At 45.5% G+C, this 26,019-nt stretch overlaps 1 protein-coding gene across 3 annotated transcripts in view; it reads left to right on the forward strand.

Moving 5' to 3' along the window:
* VIL1 (villin 1) overlaps window positions 1–25,600 on the forward strand; it is a 31,311-nt gene extending 5,711 nt beyond the window's left edge. The window contains exons 2-21 of one of the 3 annotated variants that reach the window (XM_060278249.2): window positions 322–471; window positions 4,384–4,489; window positions 5,736–5,810; window positions 8,529–8,725; window positions 10,838–10,946; window positions 11,836–11,946; window positions 12,642–12,844; window positions 13,676–13,754; window positions 14,161–14,259; window positions 15,581–15,734; window positions 16,998–17,098; window positions 18,420–18,557; window positions 19,065–19,223; window positions 20,336–20,515; window positions 20,696–20,841; window positions 21,731–21,875; window positions 22,421–22,609; window positions 23,029–23,097; window positions 24,077–24,214; window positions 25,414–25,600. In XM_060278249.2, coding sequence (XP_060134232.1) covers window positions 338–471; window positions 4,384–4,489; window positions 5,736–5,810; window positions 8,529–8,725; window positions 10,838–10,946; window positions 11,836–11,946; window positions 12,642–12,844; window positions 13,676–13,754; window positions 14,161–14,259; window positions 15,581–15,734; window positions 16,998–17,098; window positions 18,420–18,557; window positions 19,065–19,223; window positions 20,336–20,515; window positions 20,696–20,841; window positions 21,731–21,875; window positions 22,421–22,609; window positions 23,029–23,097; window positions 24,077–24,214; window positions 25,414–25,527 — 2,646 coding nt within the window. In that variant the 5' untranslated portion in view covers window positions 322–337 and the 3' untranslated portion in view covers window positions 25,528–25,600. Of the gene's footprint in view, window positions 1–184; window positions 472–4,378; window positions 4,490–5,735; window positions 5,811–8,528; window positions 8,726–10,837; window positions 10,947–11,835; window positions 11,947–12,641; window positions 12,845–13,675; window positions 13,755–14,160; window positions 14,260–15,580; window positions 15,735–16,997; window positions 17,099–18,419; window positions 18,558–19,064; window positions 19,224–20,335; window positions 20,516–20,695; window positions 20,842–21,730; window positions 21,876–22,420; window positions 22,610–23,028; window positions 23,098–24,076; window positions 24,215–25,413 lie in introns of those variants that run through there. The other 2 variants (XM_035127712.3, XM_060278252.2) reach the window with 2 other exon arrangements.
* The last annotated feature ends 419 nt before the right edge of the window (window positions 25,601–26,019 follow it).

Below are 26,019 nucleotides of genomic sequence, written 5' to 3' on the forward strand. Positions count from 1 at the left end.
TCTATTTGTGGACTCTCCTTCCTTGGAGGTTTTTAAGCAGAGGTTAGGTGGCCATCTGTCATGGATGCTTTAGTTGAGATTCCTGCATTGTAGGAGGTTGGGCTAGGGTTGCCATATTTCAAATCAGGACACAAAAGTTGTTGAGCTTTTTTAATGAACTTCGCTGAAATGTACTAACAGACATGGACTGCCATGCATCTGGACATTTCAGCAATTTTTGCTCAGGTGTGTAAGCACACATGGGGAGTGAGATGAGGGTCGTGTGCCAATGCTCCTGTGTCAAAGGACCTTGGGCTCACTCTGCCATTCTTCCGTTCTTAGACACGATTGCCCTTATATGGCGAAGGCAGGTGGCGATGGCATTTCGTGCCGAGAGAAGGAGGGTCCAAAGGTCACCCCACTGCTTGCTCTGTTCAGGCACAGTCCGTCTCCAAGGTGCTGTGTGCCCACCAAACAGACACCGCAGCAAAGGTAAGGAGGTGGTTCCGGGGAGATCCAGGGCCTGCTTTGGACTCACACCAGTCCTTGCTCTAGTGCTCGGCTTCATGCCAGCATTGTCTTGCCCAAAGCAGCCTTCCCCAGGCTGGTGCCGTCTAGATCTTTGGGGGTAGCAGAATGTGCAGGCAAGAGCAGGTGGCAGCTGTAGTTCAAAAGACAAGGAGAGCACCAGCTTGAAGAAGGCTCCTTCCCCCCTCTGCTTAGTCTGGGTGGCTTTTATTGTCACATGATTTGAGGTTTCTGAGGGGCGAGAAGGGTTCTGAGCCTTTATAGTGAAGCTAGGGTCCGGGACCCCAATTTCAAGGTTTCTCCTGAGGAAAAAATGATGTTTAAGCCTCCTGCTTGCACTGAACTCATTTTTCTATGGACTCCACACTGCATGAGGTTAGAGGTGTGAAGACCAGGGGGGAAAGTGGAAACATTTCTGCAGCAATTTGTTCTTTTCACAGCATTTCACATTTCTGCAGCAATTTGTTTTTTAAAAAAATCCTCATGAAAATTATTCAGCATTTTTGTGCAAATTTCTCCTAATGTAATGCCTTCTTGTATCTTATTTCCACTAATACATTCATTTTTATGCTCATTTCCCCCTAGCACACATGTTTGAGTAAACGCTGGAGAACTGCATTACAAAATTTGGGAAAGTGTGGATTTTGAAGGGTGGCGGTGTTTCCGTTCTCATATTATTTCAGAAATTGGGCTCTGATCAATTCAGTTTTAAATGCAAACTGAATTGAATTTCTCCCCTGTCCCTGGTAAAGAGGACCTCTCCTAGTTTTTAAAAGTGTTAATAAGAACCAGGGGGCATTTGGGATCAGGAGCAAATGTGAAGAACTGCATGAGAGTGCCCGGTTGTTGAGCAGCAAAATGGGAACATAAAACATTGATCCTAGAAAGGCAGCAATGGCTGCCTGTGAGCTACTGGGCCCAATTTAAAGCTTTGTATTAACTTGCAAAGCTTTAAATGGCTCAAGGCCCAAATACCCACAGGAGTCCCTCTATATCTGCGGATCTAGTCTTTAAGATAGGCAGGAGAAGCTCTCACTCATGTTCCTTGCTAGGATTCACCTCTAATATGCTTCCCCTGCCTATCTTAAAGACACATGGCAGAGTCTTCTTCACTGTGGCACCCTGACTATGGCACTCCCTCTCCTTAGAGCTGTGGTTCTCCTCCTTGCGTTTAACATTTAAGCATCAGTTAAAGATGCATCTGTTTACTTAAGCCTTAACAGAATGAAGGCATGCTAATTGTGTCTGGCTGTTAACCAGAAGGTTGGTGGTTCAAGCCCACCCAGGGATTGCTATGGGCAGGATTCCTGCATTGCAGTGGGTTGGACTAGATGACCCTCTGGGTCCCTTCCAGTTCTACAGTTCTATTAATCTAATGCTGGTTTTGTGATTGTGCTACGGTTTTTGAAATGTTGAAGTACTTGTGAGAGTATTTAAGTTATTTTGACTGGATTCTGTTGTTTTTAAACTTTTATTGTACGTCCCTCTGAGCTCCTTTTAACGGAACAGGGATAAAAAATGCAATCAATTAATTGATAAAAACACAAGTCTGCCTTATAACTGATCAAACTATTGGCCCATCTAGTCCTGTATTTGCTGTACCAGGATTGGAAACTTGTGGTCCTTCAGATGTTGCTGGATTACACCTCCCATCACCCTTGGTCATTGGCCATGCTGACAGCTGCTGTGGTGGGAGCTGCAGCTCATCATCATCTAGAGGGCATAAGAATTCCTTGTCTTAGGCAAGTCTTTCTAAGCTCTAATCTTTGAGACTCCAACTGGAGGCTGCCAGACATTTGGTTCGCAAGCCATGTATGCTGCCATTGAGCTATGGCCCTTTTCTTGCAAACCTGAACTCAAGTTTCATGTTCATTGCCCAATTTAACACATTCATCTTAAAACCCATTGCCTGGAAGTGAAATCTGTGGCAGTGATGTAAAGGGGTAAATGGAAATCCCTTTTCCAAGCCTTATCAGATTCTCAAATCCAGAGCTTTGTGCATGCATAGCACTTAAAAAACAAAAAGGGTTTGAACCAAGATATCCCAAATTCTGATGAAAGCTGAATTATGCAAACTGTTGGGTTTTGTTTTGTTTTGCATAATTTATTTTGCTTTTGCTAATCATGAAGAGGAGCAAGGAACCCACACAGAAGTCCTCCTCCCCAATGACCCTTAAAAATCTAATTCAGTCCATTTTCTGACTTTTATTCCTCATAGCATTTTTGCCATCATACTTCCAAGCATAGCTCTGCAATCTTAAGGTTTAGAAAGCTGCTTTCCCCTTAAGCAAATTTTAAGATTCTTTAAGAAGCTGACTTCAGTGACCAATGGTATGTCTAATGGTTTTTCTGCCTTTCTTCCAGCATGCATACAGGCCTGCCTATAGTTTGCCTATAAGCATTCAGATTTTAGCACCAGGCAGAGAAATTACAGGTGTGCATCACCTCTATGGACTTTATGATTTACGTGCCTGAGCTAGACTGCACCGCACTCCCTAATATCCTGAGTTGGCCTGTGGAAAGCGACTGCTGCCTTTTTCGTCCCTTAAAAGCCAATTAGCTTACTAGGGAAACACACAGAGCTCAAGTGAAGAGGAGCTGGAGAGCTGGGGGTGTATTTTGTTATGAGAGACAGGTTTAGGTTTGAAGCACAGTAAATCATTTTCCCAGGGCACCAATTTCCATAAGATTTGCATAGGTTGATTCATGTGCATAGATTCAAATTTAGAAAACATTACTACAATTTAAATTGAAATAAAGTACATCTCACCATAGTGGAGAAGACTTGGATCAGGTGACCTGTGTGTGCCTGCTCAAGTCAGTTTGTTGTCCAGGTGCTCACTTAGGATGGGCAACTTCAAGGTCCAACTCTGCTGTCCCTTCTGGAGATTATTTCTCTTTAAACTGGGCTTGGACCAGACTGTCCTCAGATGAAAACTCTTTACTGTGTAAAGTAGGACACATGGCTCCGTCCTACTCACTGTGGGAATGAAGGGGGCTGAGACTCATGCCCTCTCCCCCTCAACCGTTCTCTCACATAGTCTTTGGGGAAGGACCCAGTCTCAGTTCCCACCATCTCCGTGTCTGAAACCTCAGAGAGCTGCTTCTAGGCAGTGTTGGCAATACTGAGCTAGATGGACCAACTATCTTACTCAATAACTTCCAATGTTTCTGTTTCTACACCTACACACTCACTTGCTCTCTCTTCTGGAAATAGGACATAAACTTAAAGGAAATCAGCTGTGACATCCTTGGCAATGTTGAAAGCATGTGTGTACATACATAATTACTCATTCAGGAGACACAGGTTTAAGGCTGATTTCCCACCAGCTGTAAAAATCTTTACCTTTCATTTGAGTGAACCCAAACAATGTTTTTGGTAATAATAACGTTGTTACCAAAACAAGTCTTTTGGCAAGAGCTGAATTAGTTTGATTTAAGCAAAGCCCTTGAGCTTTTGACACACACAGGCATCACAAGATCTCAGTTCATCTGCATGATACTGTAGTTAAGATGTCTATTTTCCTTTAAGCTACTGGTAGCTACCAACTGGTTAGTTCCGTTCTAAATTATTGCGAGTAGAAATTAGATCTGGAAGTTACCTAGCAGCTCAGGTTGAGCAAAGTCCTAAAGCACAGCAGCGTGAACCATCTTAATACTTCCCCCCTTTAGCACACTTTTAGGAATGTGATCTGAATGAATGCAAGGAGTAATAGTCTGGTTTTCTTAACAACATTAATGTGGGGGGGGGAGTAGTGATGTGAAGTTTGGGGACGGAGCATAGACCATTCTGCAATTTTTATACATTGGTTGGTATATATATATTGTTTGTAACCTGGCTGCATTGCTAATGAACTTTCCCATTCGTAAGGGCAGATCCCCCCACAAAACACTGACCATCACCATGTCAGCAGAACTTAATGCCAAAGTGACCAGGACTCTGAACAAAACCACACCCGGACTCCAGATATGGAGAATTGAGGTGAGTGTTTGTTTAGGTATGTGATAGTATAAAGGTGAGAAAGAGACCAGCATTGTCTCTGTATGTGTTTCCTCTCTTCCCACAAGTCCACCTTCTCCTGGGATCTCCTGCCTTTCAAAGGAGGAAAAGGAAGAGCTGAAACATGATTCACTCTAGGCCGGGGGAGGGGGGGATGTCAGGCCTGGGAGGCCAAATGTAGCCCCTTTGGCTTCTCTACCTGGTCTCAGAACTCTCCATGGGTCACACTCCTCACTGGTTCTGCTCTGCACCCTGAGTATTTTTGCCTGGCTGGAATGTGTCTTTGAACTCTAATAATGCTGCTACCTTGCCTGGGTGGAGGATACACAGGGGTGTGAGAGTATGTGGTTCTATATGCAGCCTTCAGTCCCTGTCGGGGTGGGGAGGAAAGACAGTGTGTGTGTGTGTGTGTGTGTGTGTGTGTGTGTGTGTGTGTGTATTAATATGTATAAACTAGCAAAAGAAAAAGCAAACATTTGTTGCTCCGCCCAGTTTTTGTCTCTTGCCCTGTCCACAACTGCGAGAAGGGAATGTGGCCCTCAGGTTGCAAAAGGTTTCCTAGCCCTGCTCTAGACTCCCAGCTCAGTGGTGTAGAGTTCTTGTATTGAATCTCCTATTATGTGGGCCAAACTAGATTGATATTAATTACGGTATATAAATGTAATTGATGTGCATGAAGTAGCAGCTGTGGGAGAGGCTGGTCAACATTAGGATCACATAGGGGGAGAGGGGGTTAATCCTTTCACTTACAGCCATGGTCCCAAATACTCCCTGATCCAGAAGCTGCTGTAAGCACTGGGAAGCCTCCACCAGCTGAGCTGGGGCAAAAGAAGGTGTTTACAGCTGGGCACCAATGGGGGATTTTCTGCCAATGCAAATAGCAGCTTTGGATGATGGATTTTCATCAAGACTGCAACAGGGGAGGATAGGGTTAATTTCCCCCTTTCCCTCCTGTTCTTTGATCCTGATAATTATTGTTTCTCTTCATCTGTGGTTCTACCCTGAGCTATGGGCTTTCCTCAGAAGATTGAGGTGATGGGATTTGGCAAAACTAAAGAAATTAAGGTGATGGAACTTAGTAAAAAATAGACTATTGAAGAAAGGAAGGGAGGACAAATATTTTAAAATGAAGATAAAGGCAGGAAGAATGCTCTTTACACAACACAAGGGTATGTGATGATCTTTAGTATATAATTCCAGCTAATTCCACCACCCCCTTCCCTTCCAGAATATGGAGATGGTGCCTATTCCACCAAAAACGTATGGGAACTTCTACGAAGGAGATGCTTATATCATTCTCTCGGTAAGAGGAATTAAGAATGGTGGAGGCCTTTGTATCATTACTCTTGATGGGACAAAACAGCTGGAGAAAAGGACGAGGCTCAGCCCAAGAAAAAAGCGGGAACTTGCCTCATGTAACGTATGGGAGGTGCACCATGGAGCATGATGAGGTCAAGAGAGGATGCTTCAAGGAGAGGTCATGTGTGTGTAGGAATAAATGTACTCCAGTCCTGTCAAACTTACTTATACAGTAGGCTACCGCCCTAAAGGCCGGACTAAGTTGCTATTACTTACATTTTAACAACAGCAGCAACAACATTAATACCTAAGAGTTGAAGTCAGGAGCGGTTCCCAGAGATGGGCTGTCTTCAGCATTAGAACTGCATTATGTGCCTTCAGACCAGGGCTGGCCCTACCATTGGGTAAAGTGAAGTGACCATCTCAGGCAGCAGATGCTGGGGAACAGCAGCGGCAACCCCCTTTGCCCCTCACTAACCATTCTCTTCTGTAAGAGGAACTGGCGGAGGAAGAGGAGTGCGGGGGGGAGCACACCGCCCCCGGCAGCACGATCCTGGTAGGGTGCCATTACGGCTGTCCCCCACCCGCGCTGGGCGCCACGCCCCTGTGGGCGGCGCACCACGCCATGCCCCCAGGATGCGTGCCACGCCCCCAGGATGTGTGCCCACCCCGACCCCGCCTGCTCTCCACCCACCCACCCCAGTGCCGGAGCATGAAGCACCGCCACTGGTAAGAGGACAGCAATGTGTCCTTTCTTAAGGTAACGGTAAAGGGGCCCCTGACCATCAGGTCCAGTTGTGTCTGACTCTGGGATTGCGGCGCTCATCTCGCTCTATAGGCCGAGGGAGCCGGCGTTTGTCCGCAGACAGCTTCCGGGTCATGTGGCCAGCATGACAAAGCTGCTTCTGGCGAACCAGAGCAGCGCACGGAAACGCCGTTTACCTTCCCGTCGGAGCGGTCCCTATTTATCTACTTGCACTTTGGTGTGCTTTCGAACTGCTAGGTGGGCAGGAGCAGGGACCGAGCAACGGGAGCTCACCCCATTGCAGGGATTCGAACCGCCAACCTTCTGATCAGCAAGCCCTAGACTCTGTGGTTTAACCCACAGCGCCACCTGGGTCCCCTGGGTCCTTTCCTAGCCTCCTCTAAACTACCTGTCGTCTGCTGCCTTAGGTGCATTAGAAGACATAGGAAGCTGCTTTATATTGAGTCAGACCAACGGTCCATCTAGCTAAATATTGTTAATGTTGACTGGCAGTGGCTCTCCAGGGTTTCAAACAAGGGATCTTTCCCATCCCTGCTTCAAGATGGCAGGGATTGAACCTGTGACCTTTTGCAGGCAAAGCAGGTGCTCTATCCCTATGGCCATTCCCCTAACACTGTCCCCTGACCAGCGTTGAAGTGATATTCAGTTGCCAGTCCAATTAGCACCTGTACCTAGAATGGGGAGGGGGTGCCTTAGGTACGAAAGGAGCTGGCCTTGATTCACGCCACTTTGTGCATCCGAAAATGTCTGGGTTTGCTGTAATCATTTGCTCAGCATCTGTTGCAATGGATTTGCTTCCCTCTCAAACATCATATATTAGCGTAAGCAAGGCAAGTTTGGGATTTTAAAACAATTACCCACTTTATTGATTTAATACTGATATGAAAGAGCTCGTAATGCAGGAAACAGGACCAATTATTACATCAACCCTATTTGGAGAGTGAAATGTTTTAAATACCTTTTGAGAGCTGATGTCACATAGTAGTTAAGAGAAGACATGGAGCTCTGAATCAAAACATCGCCAGTTCAATTCTGCCATGATCTTATAATAAGGTGGGCTTAAGCGTCACTTCTTCTCAGCTCAGGGATAACAAGATAAAGTACACTTCATTCTCAAATGATACATAAAATGCTAAGTATTTTTTATTTTGTTGCTGATCTATTTTAAAGATTGCTTCATTTCAGAGCTGTTTTTATATTAGCTGCTTTAACACAGTCACTTATTATCATGTTTTTTAATTGCTGTTCTTGCATTTCTGTGTATTGGAAGCTGCCTTGAAAGCTGGCTTTGGTCAAAAGGTAGGGTAGATATAAAACAATAAATAATACAGTATTTCACATCCTACCCTCCCATTCCCAACCCTTCTCTGTTCTCATGCCCTGCCTGTTTGTGAACAACTGTCTCGTTGTACTGCACATATTCTGGATAACTGGATAATGGCATATGGTTTGGATATGAGGATAAGGCATGGATAGATGAATGAGAAGGTGAATGAGCTGAGTGGGTAGATCAAAGCAGAACTCCTTGCAAGAACCCTGCTCCTCTGCGTGATATATTATATGTTATAGAAGGAGGATAAACATTGCAAGGTTTCTAAGAGAGCAGAACAGCTCCATCCTCAAAGATTTCTGTTTGCTTTCTGGCCTTGAAATGTCACAGCGTGACTTTTCTTAATGTTTTTGCTTTTGTATTAGAATTAGCTACTTTCCCCATTGCTTTTACATTCAGCACAGATATGGGGCTAGGATAGTGATACTGATCCGCCCATGCATGAGGAAACCCTTTTGTGTTTGAGAGTAGAGATCTGAGTCAATGTCCCTTTCTAGTAGGTGGACTTGGAGAGCTGAGTGTGTGAATCAAAATGCCCATCATTGTGGCATTGACTGAGCACCGTGGGACAGAGAGGTCTCTGGAATTTCGGTGGGCCTGCTAACCAGCTTTAATTTTCCAACTAGACACATAAGACTGGGAACAACTTCACCTACGACATCCACTTCTGGCTGGGCAGTTCATCATCTCAGGATGAGCAGGGCTCAGCTGCCATCTACACTACCCAGATGGACGACTACCTGGGAGGAGTAGCTGTACAGCATCGTGAGGTCCAGGGCTACGAGAGTGACGCCTTCCGGAGCTACTTCAAACAGGGGCTAATGTACGTAATGCTCCTTATTGCCTTCTGGTGGCTTATCCAGGCAACTACAGCTTCTTATTCCTTGAGACACTTTACATTTTTATGCGACTCAAATTTGACAGTTGTGCCTGTGTTAAGAGACACATGCTAAATAGTCTCAGTTGGCAACCGTTCCTCTGGTACATGTCCACTGTGTGTTTAGAAACACACATCAGCCCTTCCGCTATTTCCTATAGGTACTTGACAACTCTTGAAATAAATAAAAAATCTGGATATCTGGGTGGGGACTAGTGGGGTGGGGCCATATGGGCCGAGGGGACAGGGCTTGGTGCCAGTTCAGTGATAGAGCTGGGGAATGAAGCCCAGCAGATTTTGACAAATCCCTGCAGGCAGCCTAACACAAAGCAATCTATTTGCCTAAAGTGAGCAGCTGGAGGAAAAGGGGCAGCTGAGAGGAACTGGAGATAACTGGTCAAAAGCAAAAATAGATAGGGACAGGAACAATGTTGTCCTTACTACAAAGTAGTTGTTTCAAAGTGGCAGATTCCAGAGAGGGTTCCATTGCACTACATTTCTTCTCTGTCTGTATGGCCAGGTTCAGAGGACATGACACTAAACCATGGTTTAGCAATCCTGCCTGTCCTTCCTCTGTGGATTGTATGTGACTGTCTACTTGAAAGTGTGGGTGTGATTGCCTGCTTGTGTGACCCCCCATCTGCTATGTAAATCTGCCTGCCTGCCTGAATATATGTGTGTCTCTGTGTCTCTTCCCCTCTGCCGGGCATGTGAGTGTATGTCCCTGCTTGCATAGTGTGTGTGTGTGTGTGTGTGTGTGTGTGTGTGTGTGTGTGTGTGTGTGTTAAGTGTGCTTTGACCACACCTCTCACTGGCACACGTCACTGGAGGGGTGGCCAACTTCAGACTTCAGCTGAAAGAGATTTGCCGCTCCTTGTTTAGCATTTAAAAAGAACCACAGTGAGACTTGGCCTTGTATGTTGCCCTCTGCTCCTTGTATGTAAGAGGTTAATGAAAGCTTCCTTTTTTGGTTTCGAATAAGCCATTTTCTTGTTGTTGTTTAGTCGTTTAGTCCTGTCCGACTCTTCGTGACCCCATGGACCACTGCACGCCAGGCACTCCTGTCTTATTCTAAACTTGAAAAACTGCTGCTTATTCTTATTGCTGGGGAGTTCAAATAAGGATCTAACTGTAGTTTCTGATCTAGGTTTGTTTGAACTAACCGCAGTGCAAATAAACCATCCTGTCCCAACTGCAGACATAAACTGTGGTTTGTTCAAAACCAACAATGGATCCTTTCAATCTTTCCCCCCTTGCATGTGAAGGAGAGCCGGGACGGGTGGGGGAGAGGAATGGGAGCCTGAATATATGTGGGGCTCATCTTATGTTTGAACCAGGACTACATATAATAAAATCATAAAATGGGTTCCAAAGCAAAGGGCATCATTTTGACTTTTGCTTTGGGGACAAAAATGTCTAAAGTTGACACCTTATAGCAGCGGTAGGAAACTTGGAAGCCTGTGGTCCAATTTCATGAGGTCCTCAGTCCTAGTTTCATGAGAGTGGCAAAGAGGGGTGAAATGTGTGTGGGGGGGGTCCCAACCCACATTTGGCTTCAGCTATGCCCACTGCTGATATCCAGCCCCCAACAGATTACACTTAGGGGAATGTAACCCTCAGCAGAAGGTTGCCCTCCACCCCACTGTATAGAACCAAAGTGTGTCCATTTAAGGGCCTGAAATGTGTGTTGTAGCCAACATAATGTTCTTAACATCAGAGGCTCTAGAGAAACTAAAGCAGAGTGGCTGCGGAAGGCAGCAGGTCTTCCCCCACCCCTTTCTGCCCCATGCTTCAATGAGGCATACTGGCTAGAGGTCAACCCTATCCTCTATGGGAGGCCTGCATACACACTCTATATTTAAAGCACATGGCTTCCCCCTAAGAATCCTGGGAGCTGTAATTTACCCCTCACAGAGCTGCAATTCCCAGCACCCATAATGACCTACACTTCCCAGGATTCCTTGGGGGATGTTGTTTGCTTTATATGTGCCTTAGCTGTTTGGGAATGTTGGTGCTCTCCTCCACAGTCCAGACCCTGACCCTGCCTCTCCTCTGCAGCTATAAGAAGGGTGGAGTGGCATCTGGCATGAAGCATGTGGAGACCAACACGTACAACGTACGACGCCTGCTGCACGTCAAGGGCAAGAAGAATGTGATTGCAGGAGAGGTGGGTCAAAGATGGGCTGGCAATGTTGGGAAAGGGCTGGCCAGGGCTGGCCGCTTAGCTCCTGGTAAAACTGTCAGATCCTGACACTGGGGGTCTTTGAACACTTATGGGTGATCATGAAGACAAGATTCATCACAGTGTTGCAGCTTATGAAGGTGCACTCAGATCTTATGAAAATTAAACATTTTGCAGTGCTTTTGTCCTCTTGTTGGAGCAGTACAGAAGATGCACTTTTAATGATGTGCTTGTGGGGGTCATCAGTGGCTACTGAAGCCACAATGGCTATGTTTCTACTTCCACTGTCGGAGGTGGTGTGCTTCTGCATACCAGCTACTGGCAGGGGCAGCCCATCCTGTTTCGACACCTGTATTACTACAGTATAGGTGTTCTATTACAGTGTTTCCCAACCTTGTGCCTCCAGATGTTTTGGGACTACAACTCCCATCATTCCTGACCACTGGTCTTGCTAGCTAGGGATGATGGGAGTTGTAGTCCCAAAACATCTGGAGGCACAAGGTTGGGAAACACTGTTCTATTAATAGAAAGGACATCGGAAATGGAAATAACTTTTATATTTACAAACCAACAAACTGCAAGCCAATGGTCTATCTATGAAATAAATATGCAATTTTGTATTTGTATTTAGAGGTCCGTTGTAATCTGAGGCCCTGAACTGTAGCTTACACAGCTTGTGCATGAATCTTGCACTGCTCCCAGATTTTCCACGGGCATCTGGTTGGCCATAATGAGAACTAGATGTGTTTTTTGGCCTGATCTAACAGGGATCATCTTGTGTGAGGTCCCCAGACTGATAGAATCCAGGTATGACTGTCTTTCAGTAAACTCGCATAGACTTTCCCACCAGCTGTTTTTTCCCCCTCTTGCAAAGGTGGAGCTGAGTTGGAGCAGTTTCAACTTGGGCGATGTGTTTCTGCTAGACCTGGGGAAGCTCATCATCCAATGGAACGGTCCAGAGAGCAACCGCCTGGAGCGACTGAAGGTGCAAAGTCTGCTACGGGTGGTGGAAGTGGGGAAGCAGGGGAGACGGGAGTTGTGCAAGGAAGGAGGAATTTGGTGCCTGTCCTTTCTTAGGTGGGGCATCATTTGAAATCCAAATGTAACATTTCTGTTATAAGAAAAGGAGGGTTGTTTTCCTGACCAAAAAAAATATGGATTGGGAGGAAATGGGAGAATCAGGATCAAGTGAAGCCACCAACTTAGCACATAACAACCCGGCGGTGGAACGTGCTGAAGACACTGAATGGCCTTCCTAATAGCCTTGAGATTATATTACATTGATGGATTCACTGTGTGGTGATCAACTCATGGTTCCATGTAGGCATTCATAAATTCAGCATATTAAAATGGCCATCGGGCATCATTCTTTTTAGTATATATCGCCTTCCTGGGAAGGGTGGCAGGTATAATTCGTGACTACAAGGTGCTTAAAGGTGTTAATAGCGTCAGTTCTGTGTCTGAGTTGGCCATGACAAAAAGGGAAATAAATTAATTGGGTGATAGCTGAAGTGAGGCTAGAATGCTGGACTAGATAAGCCTTAGGCCTGATCCTGCATGGGGTTTCTTGTTCACACCCACCATGCTCTTATTTGTGGGTTTTCTCATTCTTCTAATGCCATCCAGGCTTTCTCCTGCCACCCCTGACCTTGGCTTGTGATTGTGACCTGTTTCCTGCAGGGGATGACCCTAGCCAAGGACATTCGTGACCGGGAGCGTGGGGGTCGAGCACAGGTAGGTGTGGTGGATGGGGAGGACGAAGCTGCATCTCCTATTCTCATGAAGATCATGGAGTATGTGCTGGGGGAGAAGAGGAACATTCAGCCAGCCATCCCAGATGCTGTGGTGGACCAGAAGCTGAAATCTTCTCTCAAGCTCTACCAGTGAGTGACATTTGGTGTGTGGTGGGGACTATGATGAGGCAAAGAGGTTGCGTGGAAAGATGCAGAATTGCAGGAGAGAGGAGCAAACTTCTCTTTGATGGAAGCAGGAACAGGGGAATGTGGGAAAGAAAGCCTCTGATGGAAGTACGCACACTGGTCAAGAAAGCAAATGTTCCATATTGGGCATTTTGCCCATTTATTCTGTTCTTGGGATCATTGCTGCTCCCGAGAGCACCTGTGTGACCTTCCTTAATGAGTACAATTCTGTTTGTCGTGTTTGGGTTTTTTCTTGCAGATTCAAAATGATTTGGAAAGAACTGCAAAAGACACCCAGAAGGGATGTATGAGGGAGGACAATGGGGAGATCAGGAATAGGGCAGGAGCCTGGAACTATGAAGGAAAGGAAATAAACTAGAGATAAATCTCAAAAGGGAAGGACTACAGTTGGGCACCTGGGCTTTTGGGCTGTTTTTGGCCAAAATGCCCCCATTTTCAAATATTTTCTTGTAACCGTGAAGGTAAGAAAATATCCTCCTAGTTTCCTTTTTTAAACCAAGGCAATTTGGGGTTCAGTGATGTCACTGCAGGTGAGATGCAGGAGTTCTGATAGAAGAAATACAGAAAAGAAGAAGCAGGAGTAATTTATCATTGTTATTTCCACCCCCCTTGAATTCTGCAAGGTTTCATATATTTCATATATTGAATAGGCCCAGTCCTGATTTTCAGCTTTTAAGACCATTATTGGTTTGCATGATCTTCATCCCATAGTGTAGACTAGTAACATCACTTTGGAGAGCTGGTCCCATGACTACCCTCTTGTTCCTCTCCCAGAGTCTCTGAGATAGAAGGGAACCTTCTTATCCAAGAAGTTGCCATCCAGCCCCTCACCCAGGACCTCCTCAAGAATGACGTAAGACTCAGCCCTGTGGGATTGGTTGCGCCATGACAAGCTTAAAGCGTAGGCTGGGGGTTGGAGGGAAGGGAAGACTAGAGGAGACTTTATTCCAGTGTCATCTAACACAGTTGTAGCCGTTCTGCCTATTGCCATTCCAACCCCAAAATTATAATATTGAATGGCTTGAGTCTAAAATGGTGAGTCTGTGGCCTTCCAGGTGTTGCTGTACTACAGTGCCCATCATCCCTGACCACCGACCATGGTGGTTGAGGTTGATGGGAGCTGGAGTCCATCAACATCTAGAGGATTGCTGGCTGCCCACCTATGCTGTAAGAGAGAGCCTGGTAATGGAAGAAGGCTATACTTGCCTAAACAGCTTCTTTGTAATGAAACAACTGGATCTTGTTTTGTCTCCTGTCAGGACTGCTTCATCTTGGACCAAGGTGGTGTGAAGATCTTTGTGTGGAAGGGTAGGAATTCAAGCAAGGAGGAGAAGCGGCAAGCGATGACACGGGCCCTGGTGAGTGAGAGGATATGGCAAAGCTGAGCCCATGCAGTCTCCTTTTGCAATGTGTCAGAACTTCTTGGAGATACTGTAACAGAGTGCCTCCAATCTCTCTCTTCTGCCATTACAAGGGATCGAAGCTATTTTTGGCTCCATGATTCCAGACCTTGACTAACATGAATGCTACCAACTCTTTTAGATTCTCTTTCTGGATTTTGGACCAGGGCTTGGATATTACCTTCTGCCTACCTGCCTGTCTTCCTTTTAGCCTCATTCATTTCATAGGCTTGAGGAGGGTATCAGGCAAGCAAGTATATAAAACAGAAAAAAAAACTTTATAGGCTTTTAAAAAAATCATTTAACCACAGTCCTTATAAGGAAGCAAAGTGAAATTGTGGTGTTGGATGGCATATTCTGGGAAGGACTTCTTCCACCAGTCCTTTGTTTAATGTTCCATCTACCGGGGGGGGGATGACTGTACCAATGCAGACAAATGCCCCAATAAATCATATAAATTACAGAAAATTCTTGATGGATATTATTAAGCAGGACACCATTTGCAACAAACAAACAAACAAACAAACAAACAAACAAACAAACTAACTAACTAACTAACTAACTAACTAACTAACTAACTAACTAACAACTAATGCCTCTCTCTTTTTTAGACCTTCTGTTTTCCAGTTTGAAGAATATACAGTATTTAAAAATGCAGCGATTCTGTCTCGCATTGCATCTGCTACACTAGAAATCAGGGGTGCAAATAACTGAAGCTCAAGCTAGTTTGTGTTCTACATTGTTTCCTTTTTATCCTAAGCCAATGTAAGAGCAAAGCGATCTTTAGCTCCTCTGATAGCCAAAGCAGGTGGTGAGGGCCAACAGCTCTAGAGCCAAAGCGGGCTAATGAGAAACATGAGGAAGCTATCATACAGCAAAATAGAGCTTTAAAAACCAACAAAATGTAAGGGGCAACACTCCCTCCCCCTCAAAAAAAAAATACCCCGACCAATGAGGACCAAGCATGCTCAGTAACCACAGAATGTTGAGTGTTAGTTGAAAAAGAAAACTGGTGGCAGGGGGATGGAATGGAGCATTCTACCGGGGGCATTGCTGGCTGGCTGGCACCATGTACATGAACACTGCTGTTATAGTAGGCTAGGAATACACATGATTTTTTTGTTGCAGGCCGCAGTTGTTAAAGAGATAACACTGGGCCTGTTGAGGGTGATAGTCTAGGATACTTCCAAATATGCTCTGTTTAATGAAGTCTCTGTAGAGTCCTTCCTCACCTTGTTGTGAAAGTTGCTCTGTTCTGGTCTTCTCTTTGTCATCTCAGGGTTACATCAAGGCAAAGAACTACCCACCCAGCACCAGCGTGGAGACTGAAAATGACGGTTCTGAATCTGCTGTCTTTAGGCAGCTCTTTCAGAAATGGACTCTCCCCCATCAAAGCACTGGCTTTGGCAAAACCAACACTGTTGGGAAAATAGGTAAGTGCTGAAGCCTGATCAACTTAGTGGAGCTGATGGTTTAGAGCAGGCATCCCCAAACTGCGGTCCTCCAGATGTTTTGGCCTACAACTCCCATGATCCCTAGCTAAAAGGACCAGTGGTCGGGGAAGATGGGAATTGTAGTCCAAAACATCTGGAGGGCCGAAGTTTGGGGATGCCTGGTTTAGAGGCTGCTTCTGACAGGTATGGGCCCCACAAGAAGAGGTGGGAAAGAATGTTGTTTTGGCCTGCCTGTGAGTAGACAGATCAGTCTGTTCTCTGTCAGTTTCTGTGTTCATTCCTCAATTCATTCTCTCCTGTTTAGGTATCTATTTGCAAAGAAATTTGAAAGCCCACAATTTCAATTTGCAAAGAAAATTGAAAATCCACAATTAAATATGTAGTTAAGTACATGGTTAACATGGGCCACATCTGCACAATACCTTAAAAACACTATTATACCACTTTAAGAGTCATGGCTTTTCACAGAGGATCCTGGGAACTGTAGTTCATTTAGGTTGCTTAGAGTTGTTTTTATGCGACCCCTCTTCCCCTCACAGAGGTGCAGTTCCCAGAGTCCTTTGGGAAGAGGAATTGGTTGTTGAACCATTCTGGGAATTCTGGAGCTAAAGTTCAGCTAAAGACTCATTCTTGTTTACACACACACACACACACACACACACACACACACACACACCACTATGGAGGTCTAGTGCAGTGGCAACATGGTGCCCTCTAGCTGTGGGATTCCAGTTCCTGTCATCCACAAGGTGCATGACGAATGGCCGGTAATGGTTAGGAATGATGGGAGAGCAGCACACTGGGTACTTGTGGCCTTGAATGTGGGTTGAAGGAAGCATTTATTGTGAACCCCCTTCTTAATATTGGCAGCATCCTTGACATGAGCTGCTGAGGGTTTGTGTTGTAGATGAACAAACACACCTTTAGAATGAAACGTCGTTGTTGCTTTGGTTGTTAAAATTTGCATACTGCCCTGCATCTGACGAACCCAGGGCAGTTCACAGCAGAACACCAAACGTTGGGTTTTGTAAGCATGTGGGTTGCTATCCTCTGCTTTCTGCTGTGGAAACCATACATGGTGGTGCCCCCTTCCTATAGGAGTAACACGTGCAGTTTCCATCCATCCCATCAAAGTTTATATTTTAGCATGCAATTGCCCATCCTTGGGGCCACACGGTCCCTCAATGCAGATGTGCTGGTTAAGACCAAACCTACCTACTTTCTTCCCTGGCTGCCCAACAGCCAAAGTAGAGCAGGTGAAGTTTGATGCCACCACTCTCCACGCCAAGCCGGAGATGGCTGCCCTGCACAAGATGGTGGATGACGGCTCTGGAGAAGTAGAGGTGAGGACAGTGCCCTGTTTCTAGAAAAAGAGGTGCCAAAAATCACCACGAACTCTTCACTTGTTCTCTTGTAATGGCAATGGTGCCCACCTGAGAGGTTCCAGAACTCTCCGGAACAGGAGAGTTTCGGCTGGAAACAAAAGCCCTGGGTAAGGACCAGGCCCACCAAAGTCTCCACCCCCTTTTGACTTTAGTGGGATAACCTGTTGTGAGACACAAGAGCAGAAGACAGTTCTATCTCAAAGGCTTCCTCTTGGCCTCAGCTCTGCAAATATGCAAAATGAATTGCCATGCTAGCATTATGAAAGTAGAGCTGGAGTTAAAGGACCAGCCCCAAACTAGCCACACCTTTTGAACCTGTGGCAACAAAAGGACTGAAAATCGCCTTGGTTACAGCTGTCCAAATTTGCCCTTCTGAAAGGACAACAAGCTGCACAATTATATCCAGTGCTAGTTTGCTAGACTTGGCTAGTTTGGGAACAGCATCATGAATGCCACATAACATAATGCCCTGGACACTTTTGAGAGGAAGGGTGGGATATAAATTCAATACCATTCAATTATAACTTTGGTAGGGCTGTGGGGCATGCTTTGGTGCTCCTTAGGTTTGTAGGCTGGGGAAGGTCTTTGCCCTGGGCTCACCACAGGCCCTGTAAGGACAACATCAGCAGGAATGTAAGGGAACTGAGGACCATCTTCATCACTACTTCTTTCTCTGGGACTTCACAAGGCATCACGCAGTAAAGTTGAAGCATATCACCATAGCCATAAGGACTTGAAAAGTGATGCCTTGGTGGCGTTTTAAATGAGAATCGAGATCCTTAGAAGGCTGAATTCTGTATGCAGTGCCACATTTCCTTCCACCATCACCCCAAATGTACACAGTTGAGAAATTCAGTTATACACCTTTTTTCTTCTTTGGCGATCACTCGTAGCCGAGTAAGATTGTCTTCCATAAACACGGTTTTAACAATGGGTCCATAAGTGACTGTGGAGGCCAATTCTGGATCCACACGTCCTTCCACAGTGGGGACATTGGTTTCCAGGCAGGAGTTGATGATGGTGTGGATTTGCCAAGCGTGCCTTCCTCTCAAGGGGCTTTCTCACACTTCCACTTGCCCTGCTGTTTTCTCCCAGGAAACCTTACTCTTTATCGCAGAATCTGTTGTGTCCAGTAGTGGTGGACCTAACTGCTAACCGAGCTAGCTTTGCCAAGCACCATATTCCTGACTATACTGAGGAAACTTCCACGCACCAACCCCTGCCCACCCCTTGAATGTCTATTGCTACCCTGTTGCTCATATTGCACTTGCCTTGACAGGTCTGGCGAATTGAGGACTTGGAACCAGTACCAGTGGAGGGTCGCTGGCTTGGTCATTTCTACAGCGGCGACTGCTACCTTATCCTCTACAAGTATCTAGTCTCCAGTAAAATGCACTACATGATCTACATTTGGCAGGTGAGCAGGTGGAGGTGGGCAGGAGGGATTACGGCAAAGGAAGCAGAGTATAGGCCAGGCATAGGCAACCTTGGCTCTCCAGATGTTTTGGAACTACAACTCCCATGATCCCTAGCTAACAGGGCCAATGGTCATGCATCATGGGAGTTGTAGTTCCAAAACATCTGGAGAGCCAAGGTTGCCTATGCCTGGTATAGGCCAAGAAGATGGAGAGAGAATAAAGACCTGCCATATGTCACCAAGGAGCAGTAGAAACCGTTTGCATGTCGTCAACAACAACAACAACAACAAGAAGAAGAAGAAGTACTAGGAATTTGCCTTTCAAAAGGAACCTGAAGTTCTCAGGACCGTAAAGATTCCACTGGATTCTGCTGTAGGAGACTGCGTTCCATTGCTCACAACACAGTCACGAGTTTTTAAGTCCTCTCTCCATTGAATTGTAGCCGAGGGACAGTTGGAACTGTACCCCAGCCTTTTAAGTCAGCCTACTCTGTTGCTGCTTTCTAGGGTCGCCACGCCACCCCCGATGAGATCACTGCCTCTGCTTACCAGGCTGTCATTCTGGACCAACAGTATAATGGTGAACCTGTGCAGGTGCGAGTGACCATGGGCAAGGAGCCTGCTCATCTTATGGCCATCTTCAAGGGACGCATGGTGGTGTATTCGGTGAGCACAAGAGGGACAGACTCTGTGGTTAAAATTGTCTCCCTTTCCATTTCCCAACTGTACAAAGGGGAGAAGAGACAGGAAATCCAAAGAGAACGTTAAAGTATCTGGTGGTGGCTCTAATTTTGATCAGAACAATAGTTCTAAGGGGGATTTAGGTTTTGTATCCAAGTAGGTATTTTGGGGGGATGGGGAATAATAGGCACAATGCAGGTTCCCTTATTTCCCTTTCCCCAGTGGAGATGATCATAGTTTTGGGGATGGGGGAGCAATTTAGACTAGGAAAATAACAGAGAAGTGAACACTTGCTCTACCAGCAGCACTGCTCCGATCAAAATCTGAGATCCCAGAGGGGCTTTAAATAATAATATTAAAAGCCCACTGGGAGATCAAAACCCACATCTTCCCCACTTCACATGTCTTTTGGTCTCAAATCTTCCTAATCTAGAGTTATACCACTTCAAGAGAGTTTTATGACAGGCTGTATTCTTGTTGCCACTTTGTAAGCTGTTTGTGGTTGAGCACTCCATCGCTTCCTCATCCCTTTTCCTTTGGTGGCGGCACTTTGTATATTGAGCGGATGTGACCCTCCTGTCAGATTTCAGAAAGGGGAGAGGGGAAATATCCCATTCGTTCCATGCCCTGAACAGGACAAGGGGCAGCGGGTTTAAGTTCCAGTGGCGGAAAAGGCTACTGTGGAATGGGTGTCCTGACCTCACCTGTGTCAGGAAAGGGGCCTTTTGGGACCAGTTCCCATAGTACTGCAGTGGATGGTGAGATGTTAGATGGAACAAAGCTTGTACAAAATAGTTTATGTATCTGGAGGAGGGTTGAGGCTTAACAAATAGATCTTGCTTTCATGCAGTCCTGTGACCTTTATTTGAGATGATATAACCAATGCACTGGGCTTTGGAGTGCAGTGATGTTCATGCTCTATAGAAGCATGGCTGAGAGGCTGTGGAATTCCTCAACACAAGCACCCATTCAGAAAGTGTGCATAAATTTTGCATAATTTCTCTTGCTCTTGCAGTATCCAAGCCCTAGAAGCCTAGAGTGATGCCTGGACTCTCATAGATGTCTAAACAAATTTTTCCCCTCCTCCTTACACCTAGGGCGGTACCTCCCGAGCTGGCAGCACAGCTCCAGTGCCCACCACTCGCCTTTTCCAGGTGCATGGGACCAATGAGTTCAACACCAAGGCCTTTGAGGTGCCTCCTCAGGCCTCCTCCCTCAATTCCAACGATGTCTTTATCCTCAAGACTCAGAGTTGCTGCTACCTCTGGTATGGGAAGGTAGGCATTCTTTCCGGGAGAAGTGAACAGCGGGTGGGTGATTTGGAGGCGGAGGGCACTAGCATGTGTGATCCAAAACAAACATCCTCAGCTTTGGAAGAGGGAGTGGAATTTAGTTAATTGAAAGGCTGACCCCCCCCCCACAATCCCCACACCACAGTCTGGTTTTCCTTCCTGCAGGGTTGCAGTGGGGATGAGAGGGAGATGGCCAGGAGTGTGGCTGACCTGATCTCCAGGACTGAGAAAGCAGTGATCGCAGAAGGACAGGAGCCTGCGGAGTTCTGGATTGCACTAGGTGGGAAGTCCCAATACGCCAACAACAAAAGGTAACATCTCGCACCTGAGGAAGTGCTGTCTGCCTGCATCACAAAATCAGAGCAACACATGCGCGCACACCATGGCTACCAGAATGCATGGCCTCACCTTATAGCTGATCACTTGGGCAAGGGGCCCTTTCCAGTCATGCTGGTTGCAGAATACTGTGGGGAGGTGACCCTAGGCAAGTAAGCCAACCAGCCCAGGGCACCAACAAGGCAGCATAGCTGTTACTGAGGTTTCCACTCAGGGGGGCTAATTTGGGTTTCATAGTTAATATAAAGCATGAAGCCTGTGTTTGATGTATCAATTGCTCAATTTATGGCATGCTGCAAAGTGCTGGGATTTTGCAGTAAAAGACCTGCAAACCTTTGGCACAGGTTTGGAACAGGATTCCAAATTTTGGGGTTCATAGTTAAATTTTCTTAGTGTGGTTGCAATCTCTCCCAGCCTCCATTGCCTGAAACAGCTACTTCACACTGGCTAATGGCAGGGCCAGTCCTGCCTAGGTGATGCACTCTTACATGCCAATCCTTACTCTCCTAATGCCAAAGTCTAAATTGGATGGAAGAAGCCACAACCTCCATCTCCACTCAAAATCGGAAAACGCTGGTGGCTTTTTAAGGCATGTGCGAGAAAACCTCAAGTGTCAGTTTCACTTCTCCCTCCCTGCAAATCCACTTGCAGAGGGTGGTTATTTTAGAGGCAAATGGCAAGGGGGAGTTTCAGGGGGAAATGAAACCCTCACACACTCTTTCTGGCTGCTTCTCTACTCTAGATTGCTCCAATCTGATGTGGCCTGGTAGAAAAGCTGGTTATATGGCTTTTTCTCCATCTGCTTGTGTGTAAATATGGAGCTGACCTGCCACCTGGCCTGTCTCTCTCCCTCTTTTTGTGCAGATTACAGGAGGAAACGATTGCCATCACACCTCGGCTTTTTCAGTGCTCCAATAAGACAGGGCGCTTCCTTGCCATGGAGATCACAAATTTTACTCAAGATGACTTGGAAGAAGATGATGTGTTCCTACTGGATGCCTGGGATCAGGTGGGTCTGAGGTGGGGGGTGAAGAATGAATAGGTAGAGGAAGCATTTGCTGCTCAATGAAGCACATTGGCAGATGAATGCCCCCGCTCCCCATAATAATGCTATTGAATTTTACTTTCGCGGCTAATATTGCATGCTAGAATTTTACAGCTGCTTTGTTTGCGCACACACACTTCTCATCTGATATAATTACTGCGCTATATTAACACTCCATGCAGCTGATGATGTGGACTATAGTCCACGAAACCTTCTCTTAACCAACTGGTTAGCCTTTAAAGTGCCACAATTTTGTTGTTTTTTTGGGTAAGAAATTAATATGACCACTACCCCTCTAGAAACTTTGTTAGCTATCTCCTTCCCTAAGGTTTAGGGGTTATGGTCTGCCACAGAAGCTTTAAGTCTACGGTTGAGAGATATATGCAGGCAAACACAAATGCAAGGGCAGAATTCCCTGAACCTTTTTTCTCACTTTTGATCCTTGATCCAGCTACCGGCACATGAGCTGCATGTCCGCTTCCATTCATAAGAGCTTTTTCTCCGGCCAGGTTTACTTCTGGATCGGCAAAGATGCAAATGAGGCCGAGAAGGAGGCAGCAGCCGTAACGGTGCAGGAGTACCTGCGAACTCACCCGGGTGGACGTGACCTTGAAACTCCCATTGTGATTGTGAAGCAAGGCTATGAGCCTCCGACATTCACTGGCTGGTTCCTAGCATGGGACCCCCTCAAAGGGACAGTAAGTGACCTAGTGGCCCTTATTCTTTCAGGTCTAAAAAAAAGGCAGCTAAGACCACCACGTCATGCAACAAAGGTTAATCCCACATGAATTCAAAGACATCTGTTTGAAATGTGTAGAAAACACTACTTTCCCTCTAATTGATCTGGCTTGTTAGAGCTCTCCTCTAACCTTCCAGATGTTGCCATCAACCTCAGCCTTTGGTATCATGAACTTTCAACATGAAGTGTAGCTAGCTACATCCAGACTGTCTGTCTGTATCCACAAATGATGATGAGCACATAGGTTACCAGGCTTAAGATTCTGTAATCTTCTTTTTAAGGAATCCTATTTTAACTCTCTAGCCTTCAGTCAAATCAAAATGTTCATGTGTGTGTAGTCCGGTACTCCCAGGGTTTTATTGGTCTATCTTCATGCAGGAGAAGAAATCCTATGAAGAGTTAAAAGCTGAACTTGTAGATGAGGACAACCTTGGCCAGATCACTTCTGTAAGTATTACTGAAGAGGCAAGAGTGGGATAGAAAGCAGGGAGGAGAACACGTGTTTGATCATATACAAGTGCAGGTGGCAGTTGCCATTTAATTTCTGGGAAACCAGGAACAATAGGACCCAAGTTCATTTTAAAGCAGTAACTGCTGCATAGCTTTTCATGCCTGTACTATCTGGGGGGATGTAAGGCCTTTATTTTAAAGTTATTTCAGTATAAAAGGCTGCAATACTTACTCCACAAAAACTTCCCTTTTGAGGGATAGTAAGTATGATCACAGCTGAGGAGCAACTGAGTTGCATTCCTCTTTAAGAATGAGGCTAACTGCTTCTAGAGAACATTACCCTCTCCACCTCCCTCACTGTTCCTCTGATGTTGTAGTGACTGATTTTCTTGCAGCACCTTAAAGAACATTATGGCACAAGTGATTGTGCACTAGACCAGGCATGTCAAACCTGCGGCCCTCCAGATGTTTTGGCCTACAACTCCCATGATCCCTAGCTAGCAGGACCAGTGGTTGGGGAAGATGGGAATTGTAGTCCAAAACATCTGGAGGGCCGCAGGTTTGACATGCCTGCACTAGACTGTTTCTGCCGCAACAGACCATAATGTCCCTTCCAACTCTACAATTCTTATTCCTCTGGATGGTGCTAGAATTTTTAAATTCCTTTCTTACAAAGTGCATCAGAACCCACAATACTGCATTTTAGATCAATGAATGCATTTAATGATCTAAAACAGTTCAGCTTACAATGCCAATTTACCTTCCCTCAACTCAGTGCTATTTTTCTAGAAAAAGAGGTGTTGGAAATCACCATGAACACTTCCCTTGTTCTCCCATAATGGCAATGGCACCCACCTGAGAGGTGCCAGAACTGAATTCTGTCAAGGCTGAAAAAAAGTCTTGCCTCAACTCTTGTTTAAATAGATACAAGACACATTTGAGCTTTGGGAATACCCCCTTCCACTTTCTCTTTCAGGAAATCCTTGATGCAAAAACAGTTTTCACTGCCAACACAACCTTGGGTGGTATCTCACTGTCTACCTACCCTCTGGAGAAATTGATGAATGTGTCTGCAGAGGAACTACCCAGCGATGTAAACCCCAGCAGGAAGGAGGTGAGATCCCAGGGCTGCATTCACATTTCTCCTATTTATTGCATCATCCTGCCTTTCCTCCAAAGAGCTCAGGGTGGTGGTGTACATAGTTATTCCCATTTTAGTTTAACGTACTTCACAGGTTTGTTGTGAGGATGAGGGTGACTGTTCCAAGCTCATCCAGTGAGCTGCGTCACTTGAACCCCATTTTCTCAGGTCCTAGTCCAACATGCTATATGGTATCTAGTTTTGTCATGTTGGGTTTCTGTTGTTATTATTCACTACAAAAGCTCCCTAGATGGCTTTGAGCAAGTGACTTTCACCGCTTTCATGTGAGGCTAAAAAGTGGCTCTAAATGAATGAATATAAACAACCTTAGAAGCATAGAAGCAAATATTAGCTTTGTCTGACCTACACACACATTTTCAGACATTTATTGTATCATCGATAGTGATATTGGAAATGCAGGCTTCAAAAAAAATCTGCCTTTCTCTCAGAAATGTAGCATCCTTTAGTAGGAACCTTGCTAGCCCAATGGTCAGGGCAGAAGCTGTATACAGATCTTGGTACAGCTTAATCTCACATCACCAAATCCAGATACAGAATAGGCTAGTGTATGCTAAATCAGGGCTATAAACATCTAATGGGTGTAGGAATAAAAGCTTGCTAGTGTGCTGAAGCATTTGAAGGCTGGACAAGTATTAGATATGCACAGTTCCTTTCCATACTGGTAGCCATCCAAATCTGCCCCAATTAATATTAGGTTGTATTCAATATAGTGTTAAGGCTGGGATATCATCAGCACAAGGATTTGTGTGTGAGAGAGATGGAACATTATCCCCCTCTTTTCCCCATGTGTTCCCCCTTAATCTGTTCTGGTGGTTCCCCTGATCCTCCAGAGCTGATTTGGAGATGGTGTGGGAGGAGGAGGAGGAAGAAAATTTGTGCCAGTGCTAATTTTTGCACTGGCATAAGAAGTTAGCTGAATACCTCCCACTGTTCATTCATTCTGCTCCAGCATAAAGTGACAACTTGAGGAAAATACAGAACCAACTCCAGTTTCCTTAGACTTTTTCTGAGCATGCCATCTTGTCTAAGTGTTAAAGGGCTGTGCCCCCAAATACTCACAGGAAATCTGGACATAAAGTTTTCACCACAGTGTGTTACATTTATGATTGGACTTGCTCTCTCTCTCATCATTGCCCCCCCCCATTCCATAGGACTACATATCAGATGAAGATTTTCTTTCTGTCTTTGGAATATCGCGACAAAACTTTGCTGCCCTTCCTCAATGGAAGCAACAGACTCTCAAGAAGGAAAAAGGACTTTTCTAAAAATGTAAACTTTCTGCTGTCATTGCCTCAAAGTGGATATTTTTACTTAAAATAAAAATAATTCCAAGTTTGATTGGAGTGTCCCAGAATGAACAATCAAGCATTTTCTGTCACTGGATTATTTGCAGTTACAAAAGGGATTTTAGTCATTAACCCTACAGGTGGTCTTATTCTGAGTCAATAGAAACACAGGGCAGCCCAGGCAGGAAAAAAGAGCCTTTAAAACTTGTGTCTGCCCACTTGAGTCTCATCTTTCTCCACCTATGAAACGAGGTAGTGATTTATTCTAGTGAGTCACCAACATCAGGCTGTCTTGTAGCTGATCACTCCATTTCCCCACTTGATATTGCCTCCTCTGAATTCCTGAATAAAATTTGGCACTTCCACATTGCTTCCCCCAATGTGTCTGCAATGACATCACTAAGATCTACATTATGTATGCTCAGTGTTGACAAATTTCTGCAGTTTTGCTTTACCAACCCCAATCTCCCT

This window comes from Zootoca vivipara, chromosome 1, assembly GCF_965207765.1.
Source record: "Zootoca vivipara chromosome 1, rZooViv2.hap1.1, whole genome shotgun sequence".
NCBI lineage: Eukaryota > Metazoa > Chordata > Lepidosauria > Squamata > Lacertidae > Zootoca > Zootoca vivipara.